Raw genomic sequence first — 14,755 nt, 5'->3', positions numbered from 1 at the left:
ACCAGCTATCCTTAGTAGCCACACACGCAGATGACAAGCAACATGAATTTGACTGGGACAACACTACTATTATAGGACAAGCCAAACAGAGAACAGCCAGGGAATTCCTAGAGGCTTGGCACTCATCCACAGATTCAATCAATAAGCACATCGACCTGGACCCAATATACCGACAGCTGGAATGGACAACCGGAAGCGGCAGATTCAAACCGCTATAAATGCCGGAGGAAACATCACAGGAGCGCGTCACAGGAGGCTCCCAAGCATTGTATTAGTGCTGCTGGAAATATTAACATTGATTCCAGTCTCCACTTCTCTCTCCTTTGCTTGGATCTATTTCTGTTTCTTCTCCTTCCTTGATTTCTCTGTCTGCATTCTCCATTTTTGTAGATCAGCGAGCCTTAACACTGTCTAGTGTCTAGCTCCCCCTACTGTGCATCCATCTCTCCTCTCTACAACCATGAATGTATCCTTTGTTTTTTACACTGGCATCTATGATCTTTAATTTCCCGTGACCTCTCACTGTTCCCTAACCAACTCTTTTGCACCTCCTCATCACTACCTTTTTCAACAGCATAAAAGCCATGAATTATTTCACCTCTTCAATTTCACTGAAGGATGTGAAACACTAACCTTTGCTCTCTGTAAATGCTGCCAAACCTTCTGAATGTCGCCAACATTTTTATTTTAGATGTTTAGTGTCTGCTGTATTTTGCTTTTGTTTGACATGATCCCCTACTACTATCCTCAGCTAGCTAATGCCATGCAAATTCCAGTTATCTGGGTTTGTTTGTATTATTATCTTTAATGCTTTAACCCTTTTGGGGAGCTATTGAATGGATTAGCGGGTTGATTATCAACATGCTTGACCTGTACCATTAGCAGCACCTCCTCCATGGGCAACAAGTCCAGCAGTGAGATTTGAATTCAGAACTTTAGACTCTGAGGTCATGGTGCTACTTACTGAACCATAAGACCTCTGGTTAGCCAGATGAGATTGACTAAGCTGATCAGTCAATCAGAATTGTAACTCTCCTCAGCTGACCACGCAACATCTCATACATTTGAATACACTGGGGAAAAAAAATGTTGATACTTCACAACAAAATGTAACACTTTGTTTCTATGATATGCTTCATCACATTACTCCAGCTTGCAGACTGACTGGTTGTGACTCAAGTTTTCGAGTTTGTGTCTTTGTATTTGGAAGAGGTGCTCCAAAGTGAACATTTTAATCTTTGATTTTAAACAACTTTGAGAAGCCAGGCATAAAAGATGTGCATTACATTTGACTTTTGGCTCTTGTAGCCCCTGTGACCGGCCTCGTGTTGTCGAATCGCTGCGTGGTATCGAAGTGATTGATGTTGCTGCAGGAGGAGCACATAGTGCCTGCATCACTGCAGCAGGAGAGCTTTACACTTGGGGAAAAGGCAGATATGGAAGACTAGGACATGGGGACAGTGAAGATCAACTGAAACCAAAATTGGTGAGTACTACTGATGGAGTGTTAATTTGAAAAAGCCTAAAGTGATGGTGATGGAAATTATTATTCCTGATTTGCTGTGAGCATTAATAGTATCATGTAATAGTTATGGCATCAAAAGGGACCAAGCAACCCATCGTCTTGTGCTGGCTGAATAAAGTAGCTACCCTTTCTAATACCACTTTCCAGCACTTGATTTATAGCCTAGTAGATTGCAGCACTTCAGACACAGATCTAGTTCCTTTTGAATGACCTGAGGGTTTCTGCTTCAACCACCAGACTTAGCAGTAAATTCCAGAGACCCACTAGCGTCTTGTTGAAATATTTATTGCTTATGTTCCCTCTATTCTAATAGCTTGGCCTAAAAATTAAAAAAACTATTTATCTCTGTATGTTTAATCTATTCTACATATGCAGTTTTATGGAGCTGAACTTTGATCATTAATTTACCATGTACTTGAATGTCTAGGCTGATTGTGTCACATGTCTGAGATTTTGTTTTTCTCTTTTGTTTTTAATTACTTTTCTACTGCTTATGTAAATTTACTCTTCTTACATTTCAATTTCCATGTGTTAGAATCCCAACTATATTTTATGAAAAGATAATGAAACAGCCTTTACTTCATTTGCAGAGCAGATGAAAAGAGAAATATATTCCATAAAAGTTGGAGTCTCTGAAATAACCTGATTTTTCACTTTAATGTTCAGAGCTTCAACTTCTGATGGCTACAAGCCTAGCAAGAATGGAGGAAGGCAGCCTGTAAATCTTATGTGGCTGACCGAAAATTTATATTAGGAGAAAGTGAGGACTGCAGATGCTGGAGATCAGAGTCGAGAATGTGGTGCTGGAAAAGCACAGCCGGTCAGGCAGCATCCGGGGAGCAGAAGAATTGACATTTTGGGCAAGAGCCCTTCATCAAGAATGAGGCTTGTGAGCTGAGGGAATAGAGAGATAAATGGGAGAGGTTGGGGCTGGGGGCAAGGTATCTGAGAATGTGATAGATGGAACTGTGGGTAATGGTGATAGGTCGGAGAGGAGGGTGGAGTGGATAGCTGACATTGTTCATCGCAAGTGAAAACACTTCTTTCCATATGGAGCTGATTGATATTTTGGACATCAGGCACAACAGGCAGACATATTTTGCATGTGTTGTTGATTGGGAGACTCCAGGAAGCAGAACCAGCCTTTATGTTTGTTCTGAGTGCAGGTAGACCCTCGAGACCACCTATCAATTGGATTTTTGAATATTTCGGATAGGGGATTAAATGACATTTTCATAGTAAAATTTTTTAAAATTACCGAACAGCAGACTCACCTGTGATTACTATGAGCACTGAGACAGAATTGATGCCTGCCAATGCAATATCTGAGTAATGTGGGTTGAGTAGGTGTGGAATTGCATTAACTATTTGCATGCCAAACAACCTTGTTAATGAGAAAAAATCTTCGGATAAAGGATTGTCTACCTGTACTATAATCGTAATTATTATTCAATTGAATTGAGTTATATTGCATTCTGGTCTCCAGTGAGGATGTTTCTGTGCGCTGTTGTTATCTTTCTGAATGCAAATTTGTGTTCATTTCTCAGGTGGAAGCACTGCAGGGTTACAGGGTCATAGATGTTGCATGTGGAAGTGGTGATGCACAAACTCTTTGTTTGACTGATGATGATATTGTCTGGTCCTGGGGAGATGGAGATTATGGAAAACTCGGAAGAGGAGGCAGCGATGGCTGTAAGGTCCCAATGAAGGTACTGAGAGTTTGATGCAGATAAATTCACACAAAGCTGATGTTACAGGGGAGAAATCCATTTAATGCAGACCTAACCTTGATACACCAGATGTAAAAATGGCAGGGTGTCATTGAAGGTGGGGGCAGTTCCAATTTCCCCCTTACTCTGGGGGTTTTGATGGATGTGGTTTGCTGGTAAGTTGTAAAGGGGACCTGAAGTAATCACACTTGCTCATTTTTGCCCAGACGCAGTGTTGTAAAGGTATTTATTTTTTCCCAAAGCTGTCTTCTATTTTCAATGCCAAGTTTCCTAATGCCAGGTCAGACTTTGAACCTCATTAATCTCACCCGTGGTCCTGCTCATGTGACATTTAAAAATTTTAACATCTGACCCAATTCCAGCCCACTTGATTTTGTGATATTAAAATTCACCTTCAGGGGTTTCTGTTCTTAATGGAGGCATTTAAGCTTTCCTGACATGAATGCTGCCTCGCAGTATTAGTAAAATTTGTTTTTAAATGTTTGTGTAATGTCAGGAAGAGTAGAAAGGCTGTTGCTACCCCCATCTACTCTAGAGGATCATGGTGGTACCATCGCCATCCTCCTCATGTTCTCCAACTCATGAATTGACCTATCTAATTTGCTTGGTAAGCAAATGGTTAAATCATTATTAGCAGTAGGCAGGGATGTCGATTTGAGGTTACAATTAAATCTTGTTAAATAATGGAGCAGGCTCGAGAGGCTGAATGGCCTACTGTCCTCCTTCCTATTGGTGTGTTCCCCTAAGATTGTGTAGTGCATTGTTGCTGAGATTGCAAAGTGTTAGACTCTACACTATGTGGTAAAACTTCAATGGTAGCAATCTCAGCAAGACCAACTGCAGGATATCTCCTTGATGTGTGTCATGGCTCACTCTCTGCATCATGGTACCATAATTTTATTTTTCAATATTTATGTCACCACACTGTCCCCATCATAATTATTAAGAGCTGTATACCTACTGGACAAATGTACGTGCAGTTTCCCTTCCTTTTCCCCCATTCCTGTTTATAGTGACCAATTTGTCTTAAACTGCAGAGTGATCACCGCTTGAGCAGTCTTACAGACAAATTCACTCTGCATTAATGTTGCCAAATGTAGCTAGTTAACTCACATTCTGTGTTCCATGGCTGAAGAAATGGCAGCTTTTGACACACCCTTCTAGGAACTTTGCAAATCCTACATCGTGAATGCTGCTTCTTTCACTCACCTATGTCTTGATCTGGCCATTGTTGCACTTCTAATACCTCAATTTAATAATGAATTAAAATTTATTTTACCTCATCTGCCTTGTCTTTCAGATTTTACTTTCTCTGTAAAGGCATCTGTTTGGATCACTTAACGTATTTCAAAAACACCCATGCTAATCTAGAATTTCACGCAGTTGGACGTTTGATTATTTCATCCAATAAAAAAAAAATTGGAGGAAATAAAAGCACAACTTATCTGATTGTGGAGAGCCCTAGAGACCCTGTCACAGCTTGGAAGTCTCATTCTCAGCAGGCTAAAGATTAATTTTCTATTGCATTCTTCATTAGCTTTTGAATATCGTTGCTATTTGCTTTCAACTCTGCAGCTGTTTTTAATACGAATACATTTTATTTCTTTTAAATTCAGCCTTTTCATTATATTTTTAATTGATTAAGTCCAATTAGGTGGAGCATTAACAACAGTGACAACTTTTAGGATTGCATGTACTGACATTGTTCAATATTTTCTGCAAATAGATTGATTCCCTAACTGGACTTGGTGTGGTTAAAGTGGAGTGTGGATCACAATTTTCAGTGGCTCTAACTAAATCTGGATCTGTTTATACTTGGTAAGTATATATCTTTAGTGTTTCTCACGTTCAGTTTTCATTGTTTTCTAAAGACCAGTGGGTGGCACGGTGGCACAGTGGTTAGCACTGCTGCCTCACAGCGCCAGAGACCCGGGCGCCAGACAGCGCCAGCCTCAGGCGACTGACTGTGTGGAGCTTGCACGTTCTCCCTGTGTCTGCGTAGGTTTCTTCCGGTTGCTCTGGTTTCCTCCCACTGTCCAAAAATGTGCAGGTAAGGTGAATTGACCTTGCTAAATTGCCTGTAGTGTCAGGTGAAAGGGTAATTGTAGGGGAATGGGTCTGGGTGGGTTGCACTTCAGCGGGTCGGTGTGGACTTGTTGGGCCGAAGGGCCTGTTTCCACACTGTTAGTAATCTTAAAACAAAAAAGAATAACTTGTGTGCATGCGAGGACTCAGATTTTGTTTTATCTTCTGGATAATTTTAACAATCTTAAGCTTCTTTGTATTGAGCCTGTAAAAAACAAAGAGCAATGAAAGTCAATAGCAGGTGATCAGCATCCTTACTCATAGTAGAAGCATCTTACATTTGCCTAGCTCACTTTAATGTCGCAAAAAATGTCGAGGTGCCTAATGGCTGCAAATTAAAACATAGACATCAAGCTGAAGGAAGGATTAAGAAAATTCACCTCTGTGGTCAAAAAGATGGATTTTAAGGAAACTCTTAATTGAACAGCGAGGAGCTGGGAGGCAGGGCTGGAGTGTGAAGCCTGACAGGATTCAGCATGTTCTGAACAGCAGGGGATGTGCTCGGAACCAGAATTATGATAAGTGACAGGTTTCAGATCTGGAGAGTTAGGAAGGATAAGGACATGAATAGGTTTAAATGTGAAGGTGAAAATTTTAATTTTGAGTCTGGGTGATCAGGAACAAATAGAGGTGAAGAAAGATTATGTCTGAGTGGGACTTTATTAGTGTGAGGGTGCAGGCAGCAGTTTTGCATGGTTTGTAATTCTTAAGGTGGTGTAGAGCAGTGTTTCAGGACAGCATGACATTGTTAAGTCTAGAAATGCTGCGACGTATGGATGAATGTTTCCAGCAGATTGGCTGAGACAGGGGAAAGACCATGTGATACAATGGAAATGGAAGTAAGTAGCTTTTGTTAAGGAGAAGATATGGTTTTGAAACTCTATCAGATATGATGCTGACTTTCCAGACAGTCTGGTTCAGTTTGAGAGAGTGGCAAGGAAGGAGAATTAAATTTGTGGCAGGGGTCAAAAAGAATAGTTTGGTCTTCTCTGTTTTTCTGGAGGAAATTGGGCTGCAAGCCTGGAATTAAGTCAAGCAGATTGGAAAAACAGAGAAGAGCTCCAGAGGGTAGTGTCAGGGTAGAGATTGGTGTTACCAACATACAAATTGCATGTCTGCAAAAATATTCCCACAAGGCAGCATGTCAAAAAAGATAAGCATGGATCGAGGATTAGATTCTTGGATATTTCCAAAGTAAATAGTGCACAAACCAAGTACCTATAAACCAGGAACAGTCCTGATGGAATAATTGATCTATCTTGAAATTTTAAATTGACCAGAATATACTGTCTTTTGAGGGATCCAATTTCCAAGTCCCACAACTTTGTGTGAACATGTGCTAATTTTTATTTCTACCCTAAATAGATGAGCTCTAATTTTAAGCTTACTAATTCTGCTTTAGTTATGATATAAAACCTCAATGACATTATCATTAGAAGAAAAGGATTTCATTTTTCAGTCCTTGCAAAATGATTAGCTAGAAACTGTTCAAGCTATGGGTCCCTTAAGTAGTTCTTAACATGTTTCTGGCTGACATGAACAGTTTATCTGTTCTGTTCTGTTTCTTCTCACTCCCCAAGTTAGCTTCCTATTATGTGAGAGAGTGCAGTATCACCGTCCCATAAGGAAAACCCTAGACAGTTTTCAGTGATGAAAATCTCCTCCAAATTGAAAAGTGAGTGTCTTTCTTTTTGTTCTGCTCATCTGAATAAATTCCTTCAATTTGCGCTGTTGTTCATACAGTCCTGGCCAACATTTAATCCTCAACTACCACTTTAAAATAGATCAGTAGTTGTTACCTTGCTGACTTTGGGCCTAGCTGTACTCAGTTTGGCTGCTGTGATTTTTATATTACATCAGTGACCACACTTTGAAAGTATTTTATGAGCTATAAAGTGCTTAAGAATGATCCATTCTTATGAGAGTACTATATAAATGGAAAACTCTTTCATTTTTAGTTCCTCCTACCATTCATTTTTTTTTGTTCATTCATTTTTTGTTTCTCCTTCCCAACATCTCTTTCTCTCTCTGATTGACTGATAACAGTTCATTCAATCTATTCCCAGGCATTACAATGTTTATAAGACACTTGGATAAGTACACGAATAGGAAAGATTTGGAGGAAAAGGGCCAGGTGGGAGTAATTTAGTTTGCGATGATGTTCAGCATAGACTGGTTGGATCGAAAGGATTGTTCTGCATCAGTGATGCTGAGGTGGAGATGGTCCAGAATGTCAAATTCCTCAGATTGATGATTGTCAACAATCTGTCCTGGTCAACCCACGTCAACGAAATTGTCAATAAAGCACAACAATGCCTCTACTTCCTCAGCAGTCTCAGGAAATTCGGCATGTCCAGAAGGACTCTTACCAATTTCTATAGGTGCACCATAAAAAGCATCCTATTTGGCTGCAACACAGTGTGGTCTGGTAACTGCTGTTCCCAAGACTGCAAGAAACTACAGGGTCATGAACACAGTCCAGTCCATCATACAAACCAGCCTTTCAGCCACTGTCTCCATCTATACTTCGGGAAAGCAACCAACATAATCAAAAACCCTTCTCACCCTTTTCCATTGGGCAGAAGATATAAAAGTTTGAATGCATGTATGAGCACATTCCAGAACAACGTTTTCCGTGCTATAGTTAGACTTTTGAATGGACCTCTCAAATGTTAATTCTGATTTCTCTCTCCGTACCTTCTCTGTGGTTGTAACACAGTATTCTGCTCTCTGTTCTGCTACCCATATGCACTTTGTATGATTCAATCTGCCTGTATAACACACAAAACAACACTTTTCACTATATCTCTGTACATGTGACAACAATGAATCAATTGAGCTAACCAATCACTGTCAAATTACTGACATACTGTGTGATTATTTGATTTTACAGGGGTAAAGGTGACTATCATAGGTTGGGTCATGGCTCTGATGATCATGTCAGGAGACCTCGGCAAGTCCAGGGGTTACAAGGGAAGAAGGTGATCGCTATTGCAACTGGATCTTTGCATTGTGTGTGCTGCACTGAGGATGGTAAGATTTGTAAGATTTTTTGAAAGCGTTATAGACATGCTAATGCAAGCCAATTTGAACTACAGCCCCAATGGGAGTTTGGTATAATTTTAATTACAAAATTGACTAGCAGCTATAATTGTCAACAATTTTATTGTCCATATGAGTATATTTTAACATGCCTGTATCTCACTCCGCTCTTTATTTTAATAGTTCCAATCTGTCATATTGGTTAATGCTTTTATTAAAGTTTATGCAGATAAGTGTGATTGGCATGTGTTAGATGCTTGTAAAATGCTCAGTGACAATTGCTCTGAGGTTTCTTTTTGTCAAAGATATTGTGCCTTATCTATTTGCTCAATGGTCAACTGGCAAGAACATATCCCTTTGTAGATTTGTTTAGCAGCACATGAGTTTGTGTTTTAAACTAGGGGAAATTGAAATGAAAATCAGTAAGAGGAGAAAAAAAATGAAAAAGCACAATTCATCTGATCTGCATTTTGAATTGTGTATATAAAAATAGTTCCCCACAGCTTGCCTTCATCATTCAGTCCTATGAATATAGGAATTGGGGAGTCATGTTGAGTTTGTACAGGACATTGGTGAGGTCTCTTCTGAAATACTGTGTCTAGTTCTGGCTGTCCAGTCATAGGAATGATATTGTTAAGCTGAAAAGGATTCAGAAGAGATTTACCAAGATGTTGCCGGGTATGGAATGTTTGAGTTTTAAAGAGGGGTTGGGTAGGCCAGGACCACTTTCACTGGAGTGCACGAGGTTGAGAGATTACCTTGTAGAAGTTTATAAAATAATGAGGGGTATGGATAGTATTACGACATGGCGGTGAAGCCTTCTGCTATTTAAACCAAACACCCAGAAAAGTTCACCTCACCTCATAATATGAGTGACAGAGAACTCCCACCTTCCATTATTCAAAGAAAAATATTAATTTTATTCTTTAACTCAAAGTGAACCTTAAATAACAATTATTTACAACTCTAAGTCTCCTTTCTCTTAAAGGTCTGTTATCTACCTCCAACTCTATAACGATGTAGTGATCATTAAAATTACATAAACTTAATTTTCAAAACCAGACAGCGACTGTCATTATTGGCAACTGTCGTCTTTTAGCTGATGATCTCCCTGGGTCGTCTTCGGTCTTTTGCTGAATAAAATGTTTCATATGAGAAAGGTACCTTTGATAGAGAGTGTTTTGAATGGCAGTCTATTTCTCTAGATGGCAGCTGTCATTTGCTTTCTCTGGCTAACTCTCAAAATGCCAGCTTATTTATACCCCAAATGTCAGATTGTCTCATCAGTTCAATGTTGTCAAAACAGTAAAATTCAAATTTGATTGGGTTTTAGTATCCTGGGGCATAATTTAAACTGGTTAAATTCAAATAGTGGTCAAAACAACTGAGGTATCTAGTTTTCAGCCAAATGTTACATATTTTCAATTTTCCAGTACACTCTGAGACTGCAAGTCAGTTATAAGACAGTTGCCTGCAAGTTTCCACAGCCAAAACAGCCTTCACTCTCTCTTAAAGATATAGTACACACCTTCGACACCATAACAATAGAGTAAATGGTAGTTGTCATTCCGATTAGATATGGGATTTTGAGACTAGAGGGCACATTTTTAAGATGAGAGGAGACAGGTTTTAAGAAAGCCATGAGGAACAAATGTTTTTACACACAGGGTGGTTCATGGATGGAATGAACCTCCAGAGAAAATAGTGGATATGGACACAATTACAACATTTAAAGACACTTTGATAAATACATGAATAGCAAAGGTTTGGAGGGGTATGGGCCAGGAGTAGGCAGGTGGGACTAGTTTAGTTTGAGATTATGGTCGACATGGACTGGTTGGACTGAAGGGTCTGTTTCCATGCTGTATGACTCTATTACATTTTCGTTTTTCCATTCCGCACAAGGAGAAGTTTATACATGGGGAGACAATGATGAAGGGCAACTGGGAGATGGGACTACGAATGCTATCCAGCGGCCACGCTTGGTAACTGCACTGCAAGGCAAAAAGATTAATCGTGTTGCGTGTGGTTCAGCCCACACTCTAGCATGGTCCACCAGCAAACCTGCCAATGCAGGCAAGCTCCCATCACAGGTTAGTTAATAACATCATTGGTTAATTCCAAATACTCTTGTAAGTTAAATTGACAGAAGAATGTGTTAGAATGATTGGAAAGTAATTAATTTTCATTGCTGTCCCCTCCACAAACAAATAGTTGGTAGTGAGATGCTGCCCATCTTGCTACCAACTTTTAATTGCAATTAACATCTTTTAAAAGTAATTTTTTTAAATTTGTGTGTGTTTCTTGTATATTTAAGATTCCAATGGAATACAACTACCTCCAGGAAATCCCAATAATTTCATTGCGGAATAGACTGTTACTACTGCATCATATCTCTGAACTCTTCTGTCCCTGTATTCCAATGTTTGATTTGGAAGGCCGACTTGATGAAACTGGGCAAGGCCCTTCAGTTGGACTTGATACTTTACGTGGAATATTAATTTCACAGGGCAAGGTAAGACCCTGTTTTGACAGTGGGGCTTGGCTTTTGTGAATAGCTGCCTTTATCAAATGTTTAATATATTGTGAAGTAATGAAGTGTGTATAGAAGGTTCACCAGCAGCTCCATCTTTCTTTGGCACTATTTGAATCAACATCAGTTACAACAAATGCAGAAGGCACGGGCACGTTTTATTTCTTGAAATGTTAATAGTAAAATAATTACATTATAGAAAAGTTAAGCAGGTTATCTTACAGAAGAAATGTGTTGAGAGGACAATTACTCAAAAATTGTTTCTACAGATCGATAATCATTCCCTTTTTTTTTTGAAGACCACAGAGGGAAAAATGAGCAGAAACCTTCACAGAAGATTGTTATAACTTGGTATACTTCACTGCAAGTTGCATGGTGATAGTGACCATAGCATCGTTTAAGCTAAAAATAGGGAAAACTTTGAAAAGGAAGTATTTAAGGATATGAAGAAGGAGCAGGAAATAGAATTCAGGCTGACCATTTCAGGGATAACATATACATTTTTGTACTTAAGCACCGTAATTTTGATGTGAACAGTTTTTTAAGTTTTATTTGCTTAAGCGCAGTTACCTGAGAGGTTCACTTAGCACTGTGCTAACAACTTCAACATTGTATTGCAGGAAGCTGCTTTCCGCAAGGTAGTCCAAGCGACGATGGTGCGAGATCGACAGCATGGGCCTGTTGTGGAGCTTAACAGAATTCAGGTACAACTGTGCAGAAAAATCCCAGTAAATCTTTCAAACTGGAAACTTGGCCTTTCTAGTAACTATTCTTAATATTTGTACTTTGAGATTGCCTAATCCAAATACTTGGGCAATGCCCATAATTAAATTTAACAGGACTCCTTTCTCCACTTGGAGTAAGTAATATTTAGCTCTCTATCTATACTTCAGACTTTGGGGTCGGAAAACATTTTATCAAGGAACGCCGTTTTTGAATGAGTTTAGATGTGAATCTGGTTTAATGGCTGATTTCCTTGACTTCTGCTCGAGTTTTGTAAATGCCATCTCAGTAAGATGCTCAGTTTTTAGTTGTGAAAAAGAATTATTTGAACCAAGAAACCAGTAAAGAGACAAGACCTCTGATATGGGGAACACCATCGCACAAGGCATTGGCATGGTTGCTGAAAGTTGGAGACTTAACAAGAAGTGGTGATAGGTAGAATGATTGTAGGTTGTAAGATGCAGAGAAGAGTGTTAGCAGAGAAGTTATTAGAGGAGCCTCACAGTTTTGAGGACCTGGGATGTAATGAGTAGTAGGAGCAGACAACTGACTTAATTTATGGAGAAGTAAGAAAATGTAAGGTGATGGTCAATGGAGCTTAAGTACAAAAGCGAAGAGATCAGAACAGAAAAACATATTTAAACAGCCGAGTATATAGATTTTGATAAGAGGGAAACGGAGATCATATGGAGAACACAGGCCATATTATCAACACCATGCTCACAGATATCAGATTTACGAGAGAGGAGGAACCCAACAACCAACTCCCCTTCCTGGATGTGATGGTAGAAAGAACACAGAAGGGTGAGTGCACTACAAAAGAGTACAGAAAAGTCACACACACTGACCAGGCCCTGAACAATAACAGCAACCACCCAAACGCACACAAGAGAAGCTGCATTTGGACCCTGTTCAAAAGGGGTACAACACACTGCAGCACTCACGACCCACGAAGAGAAGGTCTACAAAGACCTCTACAAAGTCTTCGCCAAGAACGGATATCTCCGCAACTTCATCCGCAGATGCCCAACAGGCAAATAACGCGACGAGGACATGCCATGACCCAACACACTACCTTATATAAACAAACATCTCGGAACTGGCAGCCAGACCTCTCTGACTACTCTGATTCATGACAGCTCATAAACCGACAGCCACGCTCAGGCAACAACTCGCCAAAACAAAAGACCCTATACCCATCATGTGCAAGACAAATGTAATTTGAGATTCCATGCAAAGACTGCACAAAACACTATATATGACAAACAGGCAGACAACTAGCCATCCACAACCTTGAACATCAACTAACCACTAAATGCACGACCAGCTGTCTCAGTAGCCATACACACAGATGACGACAGCAATAACAAGTTCAACTGGGACAACACAACAATCGTAGGTCAAGCTAAACAGAAGACAGTCAAAGAATTTCTAGAAGCACGACACTCATCCACGGACTCCATCAACAAAGACCTAGACCCAATATACTGGCTACTATAACGCTTTACCGCAACTGGCAACCGGAAGCAGTAGGAACGGAAACAAATAAATTCCAGAAGATACAGGACAAGCAGCACTTCATAGGAGGCTCCAAAGCATTGAAGGTGTCACCCAGACAGGGACGAAACATCTGCAAATTAACTTGCTAGCTCAGCGAACATACCCACGACCATGATTGTGGATTCTACTGATTGTGTATAATCTCATTGTAATAGATTGTTGCATAGATTAATCCCTGTTAATCCACCACTGAAAACATTCAACTAGGGGAAAAAAGATCGAGTAAAACAGAGATAATACTGAGTTTAGGGAGGTAGTTTTTTTTTAATCTTTTAAGTCAATAGGCTGCAACTTTGACATAAGCTGATATTCAACTGTTTTTGGACATTTGCTGGAATTAACTGAACCACATGAAACACTATTGGTCCTTGGTCTGCTTAGAGTCATAGATCTACAGTATAGAAACAGGCCCTTCAGCCCAACCTGTTCATGCCAAAGCACTTCCTACCTCAGGGTCATTTTGGATAACATTTCAGTCCTTTCTCTGCAACCAGTTATTATCTTAACACTCTCACCCCTAAGCCCTCTGCCACCTACCTATTTTGCACTGAATGCTGCTTAGGCATTGCGGCTGTGGCTGCTCACAATCCCTAGGCTTAACATTCTGAGGTCTGTGCCCTGATCCATTCAGAAGTCTTACCTGACCCCATCAGGGGTTTAGAAGAAGGAGATGTAGTAGCCGGAAGGTTATCTTTTAAGATATGGGACCATGTTCCAGCAGTGACAGTCATTACCTGAGGCTGAAGAGGTTTTTTCAGGTTGGATGCAATGAGGTGGAAGAGCCTTGAACTCTTCACAGGGAACCAGCACAGCTTATGGGGGGCATGGTGCTAGCTGAGTGGGTGTGGGCTTGGGCCTCATTTTGTCCCGATGAAGGGTGGAGATGAATGATACGAAGATTTTAGTAATCAATCTTAGTGACGTAGATAGGCAGTGGATGTGTACAGGGTGGAACTGGATACAGTTCTCCGATTATCTCCTGATACTTGAACTTCTTTCATGGCTCTTGAAATATGTGGCTGCTTATGCTTTTTAACCTGCTTTTGGAATGATGATTAAATTTGCTCTTTTCCTTCAGGTCAAACGTTCCAGAAGTAAAGGAGGTTTGGCAGGTCCTGATGGCACGAAGTCTGTTTTTGGTCAGATGTGTGCTAAGATGAGTTCACTCAGTCCTGATAGCTTGTTGCTCCCTCACCGAGTATGGAAAGTCAAGTTTGTTGGTACGTTAATTATGTAACTAAACTTTATGCTTTGTTTCGTGTTTTTTTTTGTGGAGCGTAGTAGGGAGACGAAGTAAAAGTTTATTTTGTGTTCTCCTGATGCTGATTTAATCAGATGCCAACTTCTAGCTCAGTGAGAGCTCAAGAAGTGGATTCTAACACCATTCCTTTCAATATTCCTCAAGATAAACTGTCAGCAACCTCCCCCAAACTCAAAGTGTGGGCATATGTTGTTTAAGATTTCATTGATTTCATACTTTACCTCAGTGTCCACTTTCTATACATGAGCATTCACTGTGAATGTGGTCGATGTTTTACTGAAAAACATTACTTGCAA

The 14,755-nt window shown here is 40.0% G+C and overlaps 1 protein-coding gene across 6 annotated transcripts in view; it reads left to right on the top strand.

The window, feature by feature from the left end:
- herc2 (HECT and RLD domain containing E3 ubiquitin protein ligase 2) overlaps positions 1–14,755 on the top strand; it is a 213,929-nt gene that overhangs the window by 185,866 nt on the left and 13,308 nt on the right. For 5 of the 6 annotated variants that reach the window (XM_043692293.1, XM_043692294.1, XM_043692296.1 and 2 more), the window contains 8 exons: positions 1,309–1,486; positions 3,073–3,234; positions 4,982–5,073; positions 8,234–8,373; positions 10,288–10,475; positions 10,700–10,897; positions 11,536–11,619; positions 14,277–14,418. In XM_043692293.1, the coding sequence (XP_043548228.1) occupies positions 1,309–1,486; positions 3,073–3,234; positions 4,982–5,073; positions 8,234–8,373; positions 10,288–10,475; positions 10,700–10,897; positions 11,536–11,619; positions 14,277–14,418 (1,184 nt within the window). The remainder of the gene's footprint in view (positions 1–1,308; positions 1,487–3,072; positions 3,235–4,981; positions 5,074–8,233; positions 8,374–10,287; positions 10,476–10,699; positions 10,898–11,535; positions 11,620–14,276; positions 14,419–14,755) is intronic. The other variant, XM_043692292.1, reaches the window with a different exon arrangement.

The sequence above is a fragment of the Chiloscyllium plagiosum genome, chromosome 6 (genome assembly GCF_004010195.1).
Source record: "Chiloscyllium plagiosum isolate BGI_BamShark_2017 chromosome 6, ASM401019v2, whole genome shotgun sequence".
Lineage (NCBI taxonomy): Eukaryota > Metazoa > Chordata > Chondrichthyes > Orectolobiformes > Hemiscylliidae > Chiloscyllium > Chiloscyllium plagiosum.
This window is presented reverse-complemented; position numbering and strand designations above follow the sequence as displayed.